At 39.9% G+C, this 14,900-nt stretch overlaps 1 protein-coding gene across 4 annotated transcripts in view; it reads right to left on the bottom strand.

Moving 5' to 3' along the window:
• The window catches only part of SLC7A11 (solute carrier family 7 member 11), a 64,829-nt gene that overhangs the window by 10,647 nt on the left and 39,282 nt on the right, over nt 1-14,900 (bottom strand). For all 4 annotated transcript variants that reach the window (XM_064711546.1, XM_064711545.1, XM_064711547.1 and 1 more), the window contains 2 exons: nt 1,256-1,379; nt 9-112 (listed from right to left, as the gene is read on the bottom strand). In XM_064711546.1, coding sequence (XP_064567616.1) covers nt 9-112; nt 1,256-1,379 — 228 coding nt within the window. The remainder of the gene's footprint in view (nt 1-8; nt 113-1,255; nt 1,380-14,900) is intronic.

Here is a 14,900-nt window from a genome sequence, read left to right as displayed (position 1 = left end):
GTGCTCACCTGGATACTGCAAAAACGCCACCATTCATAGATCCAAAGCAGGAGAGAGCCACAAACACGGGCACAGCTAAAGAGAAGTTTCCCATCAGTCGTTCGGCAAAGGTCTGTTAGAAAAGAGAGAGAAACACACAATGACTTTTCATAAAACGGGAAAATAATTTCCTTCTATTAACAAATTATCACGGTGTTAGTTATCCCCCTTCTCTGCATCCCTCACTGAAAATTGTGCAGTGCATTTGTTCCTTCTTTTGTGAGAGTTCAGCTGCTCCAGCTGGGCTGTCCTACCCGCACCGCTGAGGGCGTGTGGAAGGGCATGGCTCCAGCTGAAGCCACGATGGGGAGGTGGAATCAGGCCCAGACTCATGCCAATTTAAACCATTATGGCTCCAAAGAAGAAGATCAAGACCTGAATGGATTAAGATTTGATCTGCACACTTAATACCTTTTTTCTACAGCCTTCCTTGCACTCAGCTGGTACTACTAACCAGTGGTATCATCTATCCATTCAGGCTTTAGTGTTTTAGGCTAGCAGAAGAGCCTTAATGGGAGTCTGGGGCACCACAGGCAAGATGCATAATTTTTGTCGTGTTTATAAAATGTTTTCTTTCTAGATCTCCCATTAGCTACAGAATTTGGTCATTTTTCAAAACTCACGTCATTTGAAATAGCCACAGGCAGTATCACTACTGGAAAAAAAATGGAATTATTTATTTCCTTATTGTGCCTCAGACACCAGAAATATAAAAATATAAAATATAGTGTTTCCTAGCCAGGTCGCCTTGCAACTCCTTCCCAAATGAGCTCCAGTACTCACAGCAACCCCCTTCCCAACCCCCTTCAGGACACACATTGTGCAGAGACAAAGTTACTGTATTCTGCCACTCAAGATAGTTCAGAGTTCTCTCTTCCATAAATATCTGTAATTCCTGCTTCTCAGGAGCTGAGTTTACAATTTAGCTCTGAATTTTTCAAGCATGTACTTGGCTATGAAATGTAAGTCCTATTGACTTTGTTATGAGGTAAATAAATACAGTCCAATGTTACATTATAAATGCTATTGATGACCTGAACTGCAATCCCACTCATCAGTCAAAAATCAAATTTCACTGGGATGCTGATAAGTGCTGTCATACTAAAACCTGACAGGATGTGTCCACCCAATCTTTTTACCCCCTGAAAACAAGAATAATATCAACAAACATAACTGCAGCAGGAATATATCTTTGTAGTTTTCTTCTGTAACTTACCACTGCTACAGCTTTTGAAAGCAGCAATTCCCCAGCACTGATTGTAGTGAAATAAGCCACGTTTGTTAACACATAGCCAACTGTGACGATAATCATTGAAATGCATATTGCCAGGGGTATGTTTCTGAAATACACAAGGCAGCTCATTATTTTGCAATCTGGTTGCTAATCCCTGAACATGAAACAAATAACATGGGAAAAAGCCACTAATGATGGTGAATGCACATTTAGAGATCCCAAAATATCATCACTAGAAACTACCAGTAAAAAAAAAAGGAATAAACAAAACCCTCTGGACAAAAGAAATAGTTTATAATGAAGAGGTGAGAAACCATTTGAGGGAGGAGTCCTTTGGGGACACCAAGGGGACTATGGCCCCCATGCTTCCCATTGGTCCCCGACTTCCCATTTAAGTTGCCTACTCAGATTATTGACCTGCAAGCTGAACCCAAACACCTGGAGGTGTTTGACATCTTCCCCTGGATACCAAAATATCCAGCATGCAAAATTCTGCCCTTTCCTCCTGGGTGTATTTCTTCTTTTACACACCTTACCACATCCCCGTGATCTCTCTCACTATTCAGGGGAACATGAGAGCAGAATATGACACAGAAAGGGAAACAGTACGAATTTGTAAATTTAGTACAGCACAAACGATACTGAAAAGCACAACCCCCCTGCCATCCTAGCTAAAATAGAGAACAACAAACAAAAAAATAATAATACCAAACTTTTATGTAGCATGTCCTTCTAGTCAGAAAAGTGGAATTATTTCTGTTTTTTAAAGGAGGAACAGAGGCACAGTGAATGTGTCCAAAACCACACTGCAAGCAAATGTTTGAGTCAGGATAAAAACCCAGGTGCCCCAAATGTTAATCTAGTCTCTTTCCACCTAATATTATTGATATCTATGTCACACTGAGAAAAACCTCAGATCTGAAACCAATGCTTTAGTTCCAAGGCTGGCATGTACAGTCCCTCTGAGGAGAGCTGAGAGCTCCTCCTTCACGGCTGGTTCCTTCCAGCTTTCTATATTAAGGCTGCTTTTGGAGGGATGGTGGGGTTGCCATATTTAAAGAAGGTCACCCCAGCAGGTGGCTAAAGGAAAGACAGGACTAGGAATTCTGGAATTCCAGAAGAGATTACAAGCACATTTCTTAAGGACTATTGTAATCACCTCAAAGGAAAAGGTATTTTGAAAACCAACACAAAGATTTTTCTTTTCTGATATTTTTTTCTCAAAGAAACATAGCCAGGTAAGAATTTAAGGATCTTCTTCACTTTATTTCTCAAATAGTTACTTCACATCATTATGGCTGTATAGGGCTGAAAACAAGCTCTAAGCTGAGACTGAATAAATAAATGTATTTATAAATAAGTAAAATAGGATGGTATCATTGCTGCACATCTTGCCCACCTCAGAAACCATGGTGTCAAATGCTCCTGTTAACCCAGACACACAGGTGGGTAAGAGGATCGTGCTGGGAATCCAACACCAAATCTGAGTAGGCATCATGATACTGTATTAAGCCACAGTTACCTCATGCACACATCTCAGGTGAAGAAACTGGAAGAAGGAAAGCCAGTCAGCTTGTAGGATGTGTCTGTTGATGGAGAAGATGACAGCAAGGACTAGAGCAAAGAGCCCAGAATTCAGGTGCTGCATTGCTGGAAAACCCACAGTTATGGACACAAGAAATAACTGCAGCTCTGTGTGGTGATAATTTATGCCAAAATGAGGTTTGTAAGTCAGATAGATAATAGAAGGCAAAATGGGGTCTGTAAGTTGCTAGATATATTGGAATCAGTTGGGTTAAGCTTCTTACCTGACCTGGGCGTATAAACTGAATTCAATCCTCTTAGCATCTGATTCCAGGTAGGGATACATGGATTGAAAGCCTCTCAGAGCAGGTATTTTATCTATATTTTCTGCATCACAGATAAATGCTTTAACCACCAAGCTTTTGGAAAAACCAGCCCTGACTCCAACCTTAAAAAGAGTGGTTTTAGCCAAATATAGTAAATTTGGACTTTTTTCACAAATACCATTTAAATGACTGAAAGCATAGTGCTAAACTTAATAGATTATCTATGTTTGTTCTAATTCTTACTAAACACATTATATCCACATCTAATTTAAATCCCAGTCAAACTTGTGATAAAACAAAATGGCAATTCAAAATGGGGAGGAGGTGGTGGGGCTAAGAATCCTGCTTCCAAACATGTGAAGAATGCATATTTTATGCATTCTTGGCTTTTCACAAATATTAAAATGAATATTTTTCACAAATATTATAATGAATATTACATGTGTTATCTTAGAAAGTGATGCTGTATTCATTTTCTCAAGTAGCATGTTAAATATAGTTTTAGGTTAAAACATAATGGTAAAATAGAAACTGTGCTATGTAGGATACTTTTTTTTCTAAAGAAAGGACTCACACTGAGATAGCAGCCACAGGACACCTAAAGCTTTCAGAGAGAGAGAATTTACTGCCCCATTATCAGAAGAAACTAACATCTTCCTGCCTCACTCAGCCATGAAGATACTGTTAGGATTAAGAGGAAGAAGTTGACGATGACCAGACAGAATCCTCTGTTTGAATGGAATTTATGCATCATGTATGAAGTGTATGAATATGCAACAGGCTATTATTTTTAAGGGCTAATACTCTGTTAAAGGGTGTCCTTTTTCAGGCTTATTTTGCCCAGAAAAAGGTACCTGGACATCCGTAACTCTTTGTTTCTATTGTCTCATATTGTCCTAATCCAAATTGTCCAAATTATTATTACTCTAATTACATTACTATTGTTATAACCATTTTATTACTATTAAACTTTTAAAATTTTAAAAAACAAGTGATTGGAATTTTTCACAAAATGTGACCACTCTCTGAGCACTGCAAGTCCTGCTTTGTTATGCTGAAGAGTGCTAACGCCCTTGGATAGTAATACCAACAAACACATTCAGAAGAACAAAACCCCTGAACAAGCCAGAACTAGTCAGGAAGCACTGTTAATTAAAAAGCCTGCAAATTATAACCCAGCGCCTGGAGCAGCCCAAAGGATGCTGTGACTTCTCAGCCCCCAAGCCCCTGCTCCTGGAGGAAACGAGTGCTCAGGCTGCAGCACCTTTTGTCTCCTGGCCAGGAGTGAGCTTTCAGAGGGCTGTGCTATCCCTGCACAGCCCTCCCAAGTGCTGCTTATTACCCACTGCTTCCAGTGGCAGATTCCGACAGAAATAAAAGGCCAGTTTCGAGATTTCGGGGATAAGCGGTACAGTATGGTTCACTTCTCACTGACACCTCCATTCAGATTCGCGTTGGTCCTCAAAACACCTGAAAACACAGGCAGACAGGCAGGAACTATATGCAAAACCACTGAGTGAGAGCTTAAATTGTGTCTTTTCTATCCATCCAGTTTAAGAGACAATGCCCAATTTGCAACAGAATCCCATTATCAGATTCTCTGCTGTGAACTACAGTCTCCATGCTAGAATACAAGCTATAATGCCATTAGCAATAAAGACTACATCCTTTCCTTAGAGGATCACTGTATCAATTTTCTTGGAATATTTTAGATACTCTCCAGACCTCCAAATCTGTCTCTAAATAAGAAAAATCATACCTAGGTTCTAGTCTCCATAAACTGCCTCTACTGATGCAGTTTCCACCTTTTCACTGCGGCATTCTATGAATCACACACAATACAGGGTTCCCACAATACTGATGAGCCATGTTTCTGATGTAAAACAAATTCACAGCTGCCTCACAGCTAGCTGAGACTTTTGGACTGCAGAGAGAAAATTCAATAATTGGTTGGAAGGGGAAGCTGCTGCCAGGAAAGTCTTCTTGCAACACTCATGTCTTCTCCCAAATCTTTGAAGAAAATCAGTATCAAAGGGAATCTGCGGAAATCTGAATGAGGACAATGTTGACCCTATAATTAAACAGTCTTTTAAAAAGTGGGTGAGAGACAATTAGGATAGCTTCTGTGTAGCTGAATGTTGACTACAATTGAATTGAATTTTCATACCTTTTAAGACTTACCCATCCTTAGCTGCTATTCAAAGTTAAATCTTCCCCTTCTGCCCTATACACAGAGTAACTGTAATGAAGAATCACACTTGAACAAAGGGTGCATTTACCCTGTGATTCCCAGAAAAAGAGTCACCAAGGAGCCTACCATCACACAGAAGTTCAGGGTTGGGAATACAGCTGGCCCATCCTGTGCCATACAGGGCTGAAATGTTTGCCAAGCCATGCTGTATAGTGCTTGGGAGTAAATTTCCTTCCTCTAGAGCCTGTAAGAGGCACCAGAGGTAGGGCATATGGTTCAGTTAATCAGGATAACCACTGGGCTTTGCACTTAACCTTCAGTGCTGCAGAATCATAGATCTTCTGATAATCTGCTCTAGTACATCTCTACTCCTACAAATATTTTTGCAGAAAAAAAAAAAAAAACTGAAAGCAGAGCAAGCAAGAGAAAGGGAAAAAAAAAAAAAAAACAATATAAATGGAAAAAGAGAGAAAGCCAGAGGAAGAACCCGAGGGTGACAAAAACGATGTCAATAAATCAGCTGAGGAACATTCCTAGAAATGCACAGCACATATTCCAGGTTAATGTCAACTTTTATAACAGCAAACAGAGCACTAAGAGCCATGTCCACTGAGGGCTGTTTTCCCTATGAAATGACAACCACACAGTCAAAGACACCCCTCCAAGCTGAGTTCACAACAGTGAAGCATCTTCCTGCCACATTCTTTGTCACTTAGAGGTCATACCAAAACCTCTTCCTTGCATCCATATCAAAGCCAGGTTTTACAAATACTCAACATAGTCAACTGTCCTGGACAAAGCTGCACTAGCAGGACTCAGCCAGGAAACATAAATAAAAAGGTTGAAATAAATAACTTAATTACTGGTACAGTTACATGAAATTACATCTTTACTTCCACAAAAATTTGTGGAAGATAATTTTGCATATAAAGTTAGAATGACAATAACAAAGAAGGAAAGAAATCCTAATTCCCTCACATGATTTATGAGCAAGGATTTACTTATCTTTCATGAGCATGTTGCTGTATATTCTATATTTCCTTAGTTGAAAATTTACCACCAGAGGAGTTTCAAAAGTTCCCTTGTGCAATAATTTATTCACCATTTGCAATCTGCTAAGCAATTTTTCAAATGAACTCTTTCCAGATTTTGGCACTCTTAATCTAATCATCCACTGCACTGCCCATAGCACCAAAACTTGGCAGAAAAAGAGCACATTTATCACAAGAGTAAATTTATCCAAATAACCTGACACTGATAAAACAAACAAACAAACAAACAAACAAAGAAAAAAAAAAACAAATACAGAAAGTGGCAAGAAAAATTTAATATTTCCAGGACTTCACTGCAAGACTAGAAGACATACAGGCTTGCCTTAGTAAGCACTGTGTTCCAGAGTCCAAACTATATCTCTCACCATTCCCAGGTGGTCATTCCATGAGCTGTGGCAGTCCTAAATCCTGGACAGCAAGCAGCACATTTCAATATAAACTCACTTATCCCTGACATGTTTTTCATGTAAAACAAGCCTATAAGACAAGACTTTACACTGAAGGGATCAAATCATCCTCACCATATCAATAGGTGAAAAAGCTACAATCTCATCCATCTGCTAGGAGAAAAGGCAGATGTAAAACTGCAAAGGAGGTCACCTCCCAGGACTGAATCAAAACCAGGAATGGAGAGACAGAAGGGTTGGGCATCATCACAGCACCTCTCAAATCTACATATTTCTACATGCTAACCAGTGTCACAGCAACTGCTGACTTCAGTGACAAGCTATTATTTTGTTTATTGAAGATTCCCATCAGCAAATCATCTCTTCACTGCCTTCCAAAATATTCCATGCTTATGTTCCAGATCAGACGGACTTGCAGTCTGTGGGCTTGCAGCTTAGGCAATATTCAATTATATAACTGCCCTCTGTCATCCTGTCATCTTTTTTTTGATTTTGAGAGGAGGAATGAAAGAAAGGAAAGGCCAGTCATTAAGCTGCACTCTCATTTACACCACCACATGCTCCATGGAAGCTACTGCTGGAGTGAAGTTTTAAAGGGCTCCCCTTATTCCTTTCCATGCTTTGGTTCCATATCTCTTACTTGAGAGACACAGCAGCGTGACTCTGGGATAAAAGAGTGAAGAATCAGGCTGCAGTCTGCATTTAAAAGCCTTCTTGCCTACTACTACCTAGCAAGAGAAGAAAAGAGCTTCTGCTGTGCTAATTACTTATTGTCTTCTCAGTGGTTGGCTTCACTGGTTCAGATTATAATTGCTTACAGTTTGTAAATAGGGTCTTCCATGACCAACTGACTTTAAAGGGTCATATTGTGTATTCAGTGTGCTGCAAAAGGCAGGAAATTTTATTAACTTCTCAGATGTTTTTGGCACTTTTTCCAACAGGTTTTCCTCAAAAACTAATCAGCATAAATACTGCCTTAAGACTTAGGTATTAATTGCACAGGGTAACACTCTTCCATAAAATATCTCCTTTCAGGCAAACTCTCCCAGCTCAAGTCTCAAGAGGCAAATCTGTCCACAGCCCTTGAGAAACTAAGAATAGTTGTTATGCTCAGAAGGGGATTTGCTTTATTTTAATAGATGTTTAAAGTTGGCTGTGATGTCTTTGTGTAAACTCAGGTTGCCAAGCCAGATATCTGACCACAGTGCTCATTTATGTCAAGCCCCACCCTGTCAAGTCAATTCCTTTTATGAAACATCTTTCTTGGAAGAGCAAAATGAACTCTGAAACTTGGACTGCCAGCCAGAGACACTCCTCATGGTCAAGCAGGATCCTGAAGCATTTTGCATGGAATGCATAGCACTATTGGCATTCCCAAAGAAAACTGTGCCAACACAGCAGATGTCAAAGGTGACAGATAAATACACAAAGAACTTTTGAGATTACAGCACTAAATATTAGTCCCTCTGTCTCTGTTTAGCCTTTTCTTCTATAGCAGGCATGTGAGCACTCCTAGGAGCCAGAAATTAAGCATAAGAGGCAGCACACAGAGCTACTATGGGGACTAATTTTTAAAATCTCTGAAAAAGAAGAAATGGAATACAGACTTGAAACATAAAACATCAACATAAAACATCAACTGTGATTTCTCAGTCAACTCTATTTCTATAAGTACATCAAGTGCCAGTGTTCAACATCTTCATATTGCAAACTTATTGTACTAAGTTTACAACTGTTTCCAAAAGACGTGTGAATAACCAAACGTGGCTTTTATTTTGCACTGTAACTTGACCCCAAGTTCAAGTGCAAAATAAAAGCCACATTTGGTTATTACAACTGGCATTATCACATCCCTCTTGACAACCTGAAAGTCCCAAGGAGCCTGCTTTTCTTTCCTACTGCTACAGTCACACCTGCAGGGAACTAGGCCTACCCTAGGAACTCAAGTGTGCTTATTGTTAAGAGTCTGGGAGGCTTAACCAGAGAACAGCCAGGTGCCTGGAAAATGCAGGATCTCTAGCAAAGGATCTGCATTTTGCATTTCAGAACCTGAAATGGTGATGAAGATGGCCAGAAGACAATGGTTATTTATCTAGTGTACTGCAATTAAAGTGAGGTTTAGTTAAAAGGTTGTCTGCCACTCTCACAAAAGCTTGCCATTTAAAAAGCAGCAGAGTCTAAATTCAGAGGATTCAAATACAAATATACTGTCACACCTGGGTTTGATGAATGACTTCTATGTTTCTATCTTACATCATCATTTAACATCACCCTCCTTTTATCTCATTTGTGAGGAACATTATTGTCCTCGAGGAAGTTTGTGACCTTTTCCACCAGAGGGACAAAACCTCAGATTTTACCTTTATTGCCCAGGTCCCTCCCAGCCAAAAGATGAAAGGAGCACCTCTGCTCTCTCAAAGAAAGTTCCAGCATTTTATTTTCTCCTGAGGTCTATTTGTGGAAGTGCTCCCAGTACTGCCAGTGGTGTAGATCATGGTCAGAAGCACTAGCAAATCATGGTGCTTGCTTGGAGGCAAGGAAGCCATAAAAACAAACCTGACACAGGGCTGTAAAAAATAAACATCTGCCTGCACCCAGCTCCTGCATGGAAATGAAGGGGAAAGAGGGCAGAGGCACAACCCAAAGCACTTCCTCCAAGCTGCTTTATTTAGTGGGTCTAGTGGGTCTAACTTCCTCTTAACTACTCCATATCATCACATTTCTCATTGCCAGACTTAAATAAATGCAAAAGGGAAGAAGTGAAGTGATTGTGTATCAAAAGTAGTTCAATTTATTACAGCAGTGTGACGGTGTTGACAGGGGTCTCAGGTTGAGGGAAGAGACGAGGATCTGACTCCACGTTTCAGAAGGCTTGATTTATTATTTTATGATATATATTACATTAAAGCTATACTAAAAGAATAGAAGAAAGGATTTCCTCACAAGGTTAGCTAAGAATAGAATAGCAAAGAATGATGATAAAGGTTTGTGGCTCAGCTCTCTTTCCAAGCCAGCTGGGCTGTGATTGGCCATTAATTACAAACATCCAATATGGGCCAATCACAGATGCACCTGTTGCATTCCGCAGCAGCAGATAATCAATGTTTCCATTTTGTTCCTGAGGCCTCCCAGCTTGTCAGGAGGAAAAATCCTAAGGAAAGGATTTTTCATAAAAGATGTCTGTGACACAGCAGGCTCTCCTGGGAATTTGAAATTATTAATTCCCTGAGCCCCTGATTTATGAACAGTGTCTACTTTCTCCAGACAGGATCACTTTTCTTAGGAAAAATGGACCACTGGCAGCAGTTGACAGTGGGGGAGTGAGGGATATTTAGAATTATAAACAAGGGAACCTGATCTGGGAAATATGCCGATCAGGCCACGTAGCTGAGAAACCTAACCCATCATCTCCTGCATAACAATATCATGGCCAGGGAAAGAGATCACAGTGTCTGTGAAAGGAATCCAACTGAAAACAGTGCTGCCTGTCACAGTACCCTCCCCACACTGCCACAAGTACCTCAGGGTTTGCAGGGAGCGGGGCTGGGGTGGAAGCAGAGCCCTGCCTTGATCTGTGAGTGTTTCTACTGTCTATGTTTGTAATTTGGGCCAGGGCAAATGACAGAGAAGCACTTTGAGGAATGCAAGGGAGCTGGCAAGGCTGCTATCATTCCTAAAATGATCTACTCACACTCACAGCCTGGCAACAAGCAGCCTGAATACCAAACTCCTCACTCAGTTCCAGTGGAAGGTACAGGAGGGAATGCTATCCCCTTAACCCCTCTAATAGCTGGACTTTTGGGGAAGCATCACTGGGAGCATATTAATGACTCCTTACAGGAATAAAGGAAGGTAAATGCTTAGATGCACAGAGCACAAAGGGAAGAGCATGTATGTGCATAAAAGGAGCCAGATTTTTCATACTTGCTAAATTCCTTGACATTTAATTTTGAGCAGGAGAGTTTTCACAATGCCAAGGATCATAAAGGAACAATTTGCTGCTGTAGGTTACCATTGATATTTCAGCATGAATGAAAATTGCACCATTTGGTGATGAAAAGAGCAGCTATCTGTAATAAGGAGCACCATGGAAACTGAAATATCATTTACCAATGTGATATGTAATGGAGTTCATTCATGCTGTATAAACAGATATGTGTGGGTATAAAATACTGTAAAAATTATGTTTTAACCTCCCCAGCCAGGAACAGAGATCTATTCAGATTGTAACTAATTCCTGGCAGCTCAAGATAGCATCAGACCTGTTTAACGTCTGAATGGAACCTTCCTGGACCATCAAGGATCATTTCGTTATCTCCTGCCCCTGGGAAAAAACATCGGGGCCTTGTGATTCATTAAAGTGTCCCAAGAATTTCACTAGATTCAGACATGTCCTGATTGCATCTGGGTACTCAGGGACTGATACCAACTTATTACACGTGAAAGCAAACTTCCCCTGTGTACCAAACTTCTGTCTGCAGACCGGACCGTCTTTGTCTATTTCAACATATGTATGGAAATAGATTTGCATTCGAAGAAGTGAGTAGAAAGATGTGGTCACCTGTGCCTCAGGCAGAATAAACTGTATATAAGCTGGATGCTGGAAACACTCAGGGTGAACCTTAGAGGGGAAGTTGTCACGCTGTAGGTCGAACCTCTGGTTTCACCCATACCCGGGACTGACGCTGTCTTGATTGTGGTGGTTGCTCGAAATTCTGTTTTTTTGTAATTGACCCAATAAATCGTTGTTAAATTTTTCATAAATTCGGCTATCGATTTGATAATTTATAACAACCAAGACAGGGTCTTCTTCCAAAGAAATTCAAAATGAGAAAAAATGGTAAATGCAGGTGCCTTAAAGCATTAGCATTTTTAAAGATACAAAAAGGTGTAAATGAAATTAAAAGGAGATGTCTTAACAATACTGCACTGCCATGAAGGTGGCTTTCTGGCAGATAAAATGTTTTCTCTGCAGAAAGCAGGGAAATTCTGCTCTTGCTAAGGACAGCCCAGCAAAGCACCTATAGATGTGGGACAGCCTATACAGCCACTGAAATAACTCTGTGGGAGTTCTGACGTAGAACAGAAATCCAGAAAATGTCATATGTGAGCTTAAATATGCCTTTGCAGCACACAGTAACTGGAAGCACTTGAATGGAGTTCAAATGGGAATATCAACTTTTTCTACTTTATTACCTTCTGTGCTTTGAGTAGGGAAACAGTAAGCTGAAATCCTCTCTCACTAAAATTTCATAATGCTGAAACTACAATCACAGGCATAGGAGAAAAGCTTATCCTTGTCTTTTTTGATGAAGTGATATCATGAATCAAAATATGCACAATTTTCAGCAGGCCAGTAAGGCTGACGTTTCCTTTTTCTGTGTTCAAACTGAGAAATCTTAAACATCACCTTTAACATAACCTTAGAGAGTTAATCCTGAAACTGCTGCAAATCAAGTTCCCTGCAGTTGATAGTGACATGAAATAGCCAGACTTAGTAGCCTATTTCAATTATCTTGGACAGTATAATCAATGAGACTCAGGATTTTAAGGCTGACTTATCTTTGCCATTGCACATTGTTCAGTGTACCCTCTGCAAAAATGCCCTACTCTTCCATGCTAAAATCTTAACATGAAAGTGATAACGAGGGTTCATACAGAATTTACCACATTATCTCTTATCCTGACCCATAACATCAGCTTAAAAGGACCATGTACTGGCCATCAGAAATCCCTAATCCTGGCACTCCACAGCAGCCTGTCCAGCACCAGCCTCCCTGACTTCTGCATTTGAAAGTAAACCTAGATAATCATAAGAGAGATTTAGGTTGAAAGGGACCCTTAAACGTTCCCCTACTTCCCTTGAAGAGCACAGACACCTTCCCCTGGATCAGATAACTCAGAACCCCACTCAGCCTGGCCTTGAATGTTCCCAGGATGGGGCATCCACCACTGCCCCAGGCAACCCACTCCACTGCTTTGCAATTGTTCTCTTCTTCCACGTAGCTAATCTAAACCTATTCTCCTTCGGTTTAAAATCATTACCCCTTTTTCTATACATTGCAACAGATCCTGATAAAAATTCTGTCTTCATTTTTCTTGCAGGACCCCATTTAAAAACACCAGCTCTGGGGAACAGAGATAAATTTACGTGTCAGTGTAGCAATAGTGCTTGCAAGACATTTTTTCAGTAACCAAAATAAGCACAAAGCAAATGGCAGCTTTTGGGCCTCTGCGTGGGCAAAAATATATTCTTAAAAGCAGAAAAAATATGTAATTCACTGCACTCCAGGGTCATTCCAGTACAGCATCGTGACTCTGTCAACACTTAACACCAAGCTGAGGTGGCCTAAAGCTTGGATCTGTTCATGTCTGGGATAGTCTGCAACTAAGAAAAAGCCTCTGCTCATGACTTTTACAATCACCAAGCAAGAACCTTAAAGCATTGCTGCTTTTTTTTCACATCCATTGAAATATTTCTTCCTTAGACTCACAAGCAGCTTTTCCTCTAATGGGAGTTTTGCCCAAGGAAAATTAATTTCATGGTCTTCTACATTCCTTGTGGATAAATCTTTACTTTTATCTGGTTTTGCTTAGCAACTGGTTTTTTTTTCTGTAATAAACAGATACGAAGAACTAGAAGTGCCTGTCATTCCTTTACAGTGCTAGATCACTGTAAATTTTCTTTCCTTTAAAACATCCCCACATAGAAGTTAAACCTCTTGCCATATCAGAGTGCTCCTATTTATTATCCATTCTTATTATCTATGGAGTAGGTCTCCAAATTGCTGTCAGATCTTTCCAAATGATGGTATCAAAACTATTCTTGTAAGGGATTTTCCATTCCATCATACTTCAAAAAATTAAATACTGTTATTGTATAGTCCACTTTTTGACAATAAACAGAACATAATGTCAAGGTGAAGATGGAAATAACAGCACTTGTTCAACAGCAAGTGCTACAAGTGAATGAGGATTGACAGAATAAACCAGAGCAGCACTACTTGTGAAATGCAGATTATTCACTTCACAGCACCCCTGGAGCATTAATAATCTTATATAAATCCTCTTAGTTTACATTTCATGGATATAGGCTGTACTGTAATTTAAATGACTAAAAACCCTAATGGTCACTTATTTAACAATAGCTGTTCCATAAACAAAATATCACTGTCATTTTGTATTTAAAATTCCAGGATATTAACAGCCAAATATCAACATGTAAGTGACCAGAACCTGCTCCCAGAACATCTGCACACCCATAAGCACTCACATAAAACAGCCATCATGCTGTGAAGGGGTGTGCAGGGGAATAACAATCTTAGCATTCACTAGGTAAAGATCAATTCTCCCTGATGGAAATTCTGCTGTAACACAGGAAATTATGTACTCATCTACAGGAAAGATATACAAAGCCAAATTGTGTCATTTTTATATGCTATTACATATCTTAAATACAAGCCAGCAATCTCACTACCTATTAAAAATGAACAATCAGATAAGACAACCCCATTTAATGTCTCATACAAAAAGACTGTGTCAAAGTCATTGTGCTGGCTGAAGTAAGTGGAACATATTCCTTTTCTTGTGTGTGTAATACCATTGCTATTGGAATTGTGACCATGCCAACTACTCATGGTGACATGGCACATGTTATTAACTCTTTGTGCATTATAAAACTCCAATCTGATGTGCAATAAAGAGCATATGGCCCTTGCCATTTTTGTTGCCCATTGCTTTGTTTGTATTTTGTTCTCCAATTTTGTATCTTATCCCAGTAAAAAATGCTGTCTTACTTTCTCTGAAAGTCATCTCACCACCTCTTTCAGATTATGCTAGCCAGCACCAGCATAGTGGTATACTCCAGTAAAAGATTTACTGTTAATGGCAAGCAAGATGCTGCTACATGTGCTGGTGTAACACCCTGCTTACCGACACTGCCTTAGCACTCTGCTCTTCCTCATTTTTGAGGCTCAGCATTAAAGAGAAAATGAAACAAAAAGTGGCAGAAGAGGGTCATCCCCTTCTGGCTCCAGGAGAGGATGCACCACATACAGATCACAACATTGCACTATGAATTAAAGTAGCTATTGCTGCCCTATATAAATAACCATAGGTAGTGGGGGT

This window comes from Zonotrichia leucophrys, chromosome 4 (genome assembly GCF_028769735.1).
Source record: "Zonotrichia leucophrys gambelii isolate GWCS_2022_RI chromosome 4, RI_Zleu_2.0, whole genome shotgun sequence".
NCBI lineage: Eukaryota > Metazoa > Chordata > Aves > Passeriformes > Passerellidae > Zonotrichia > Zonotrichia leucophrys.
This window is presented reverse-complemented; position numbering and strand designations above follow the sequence as displayed.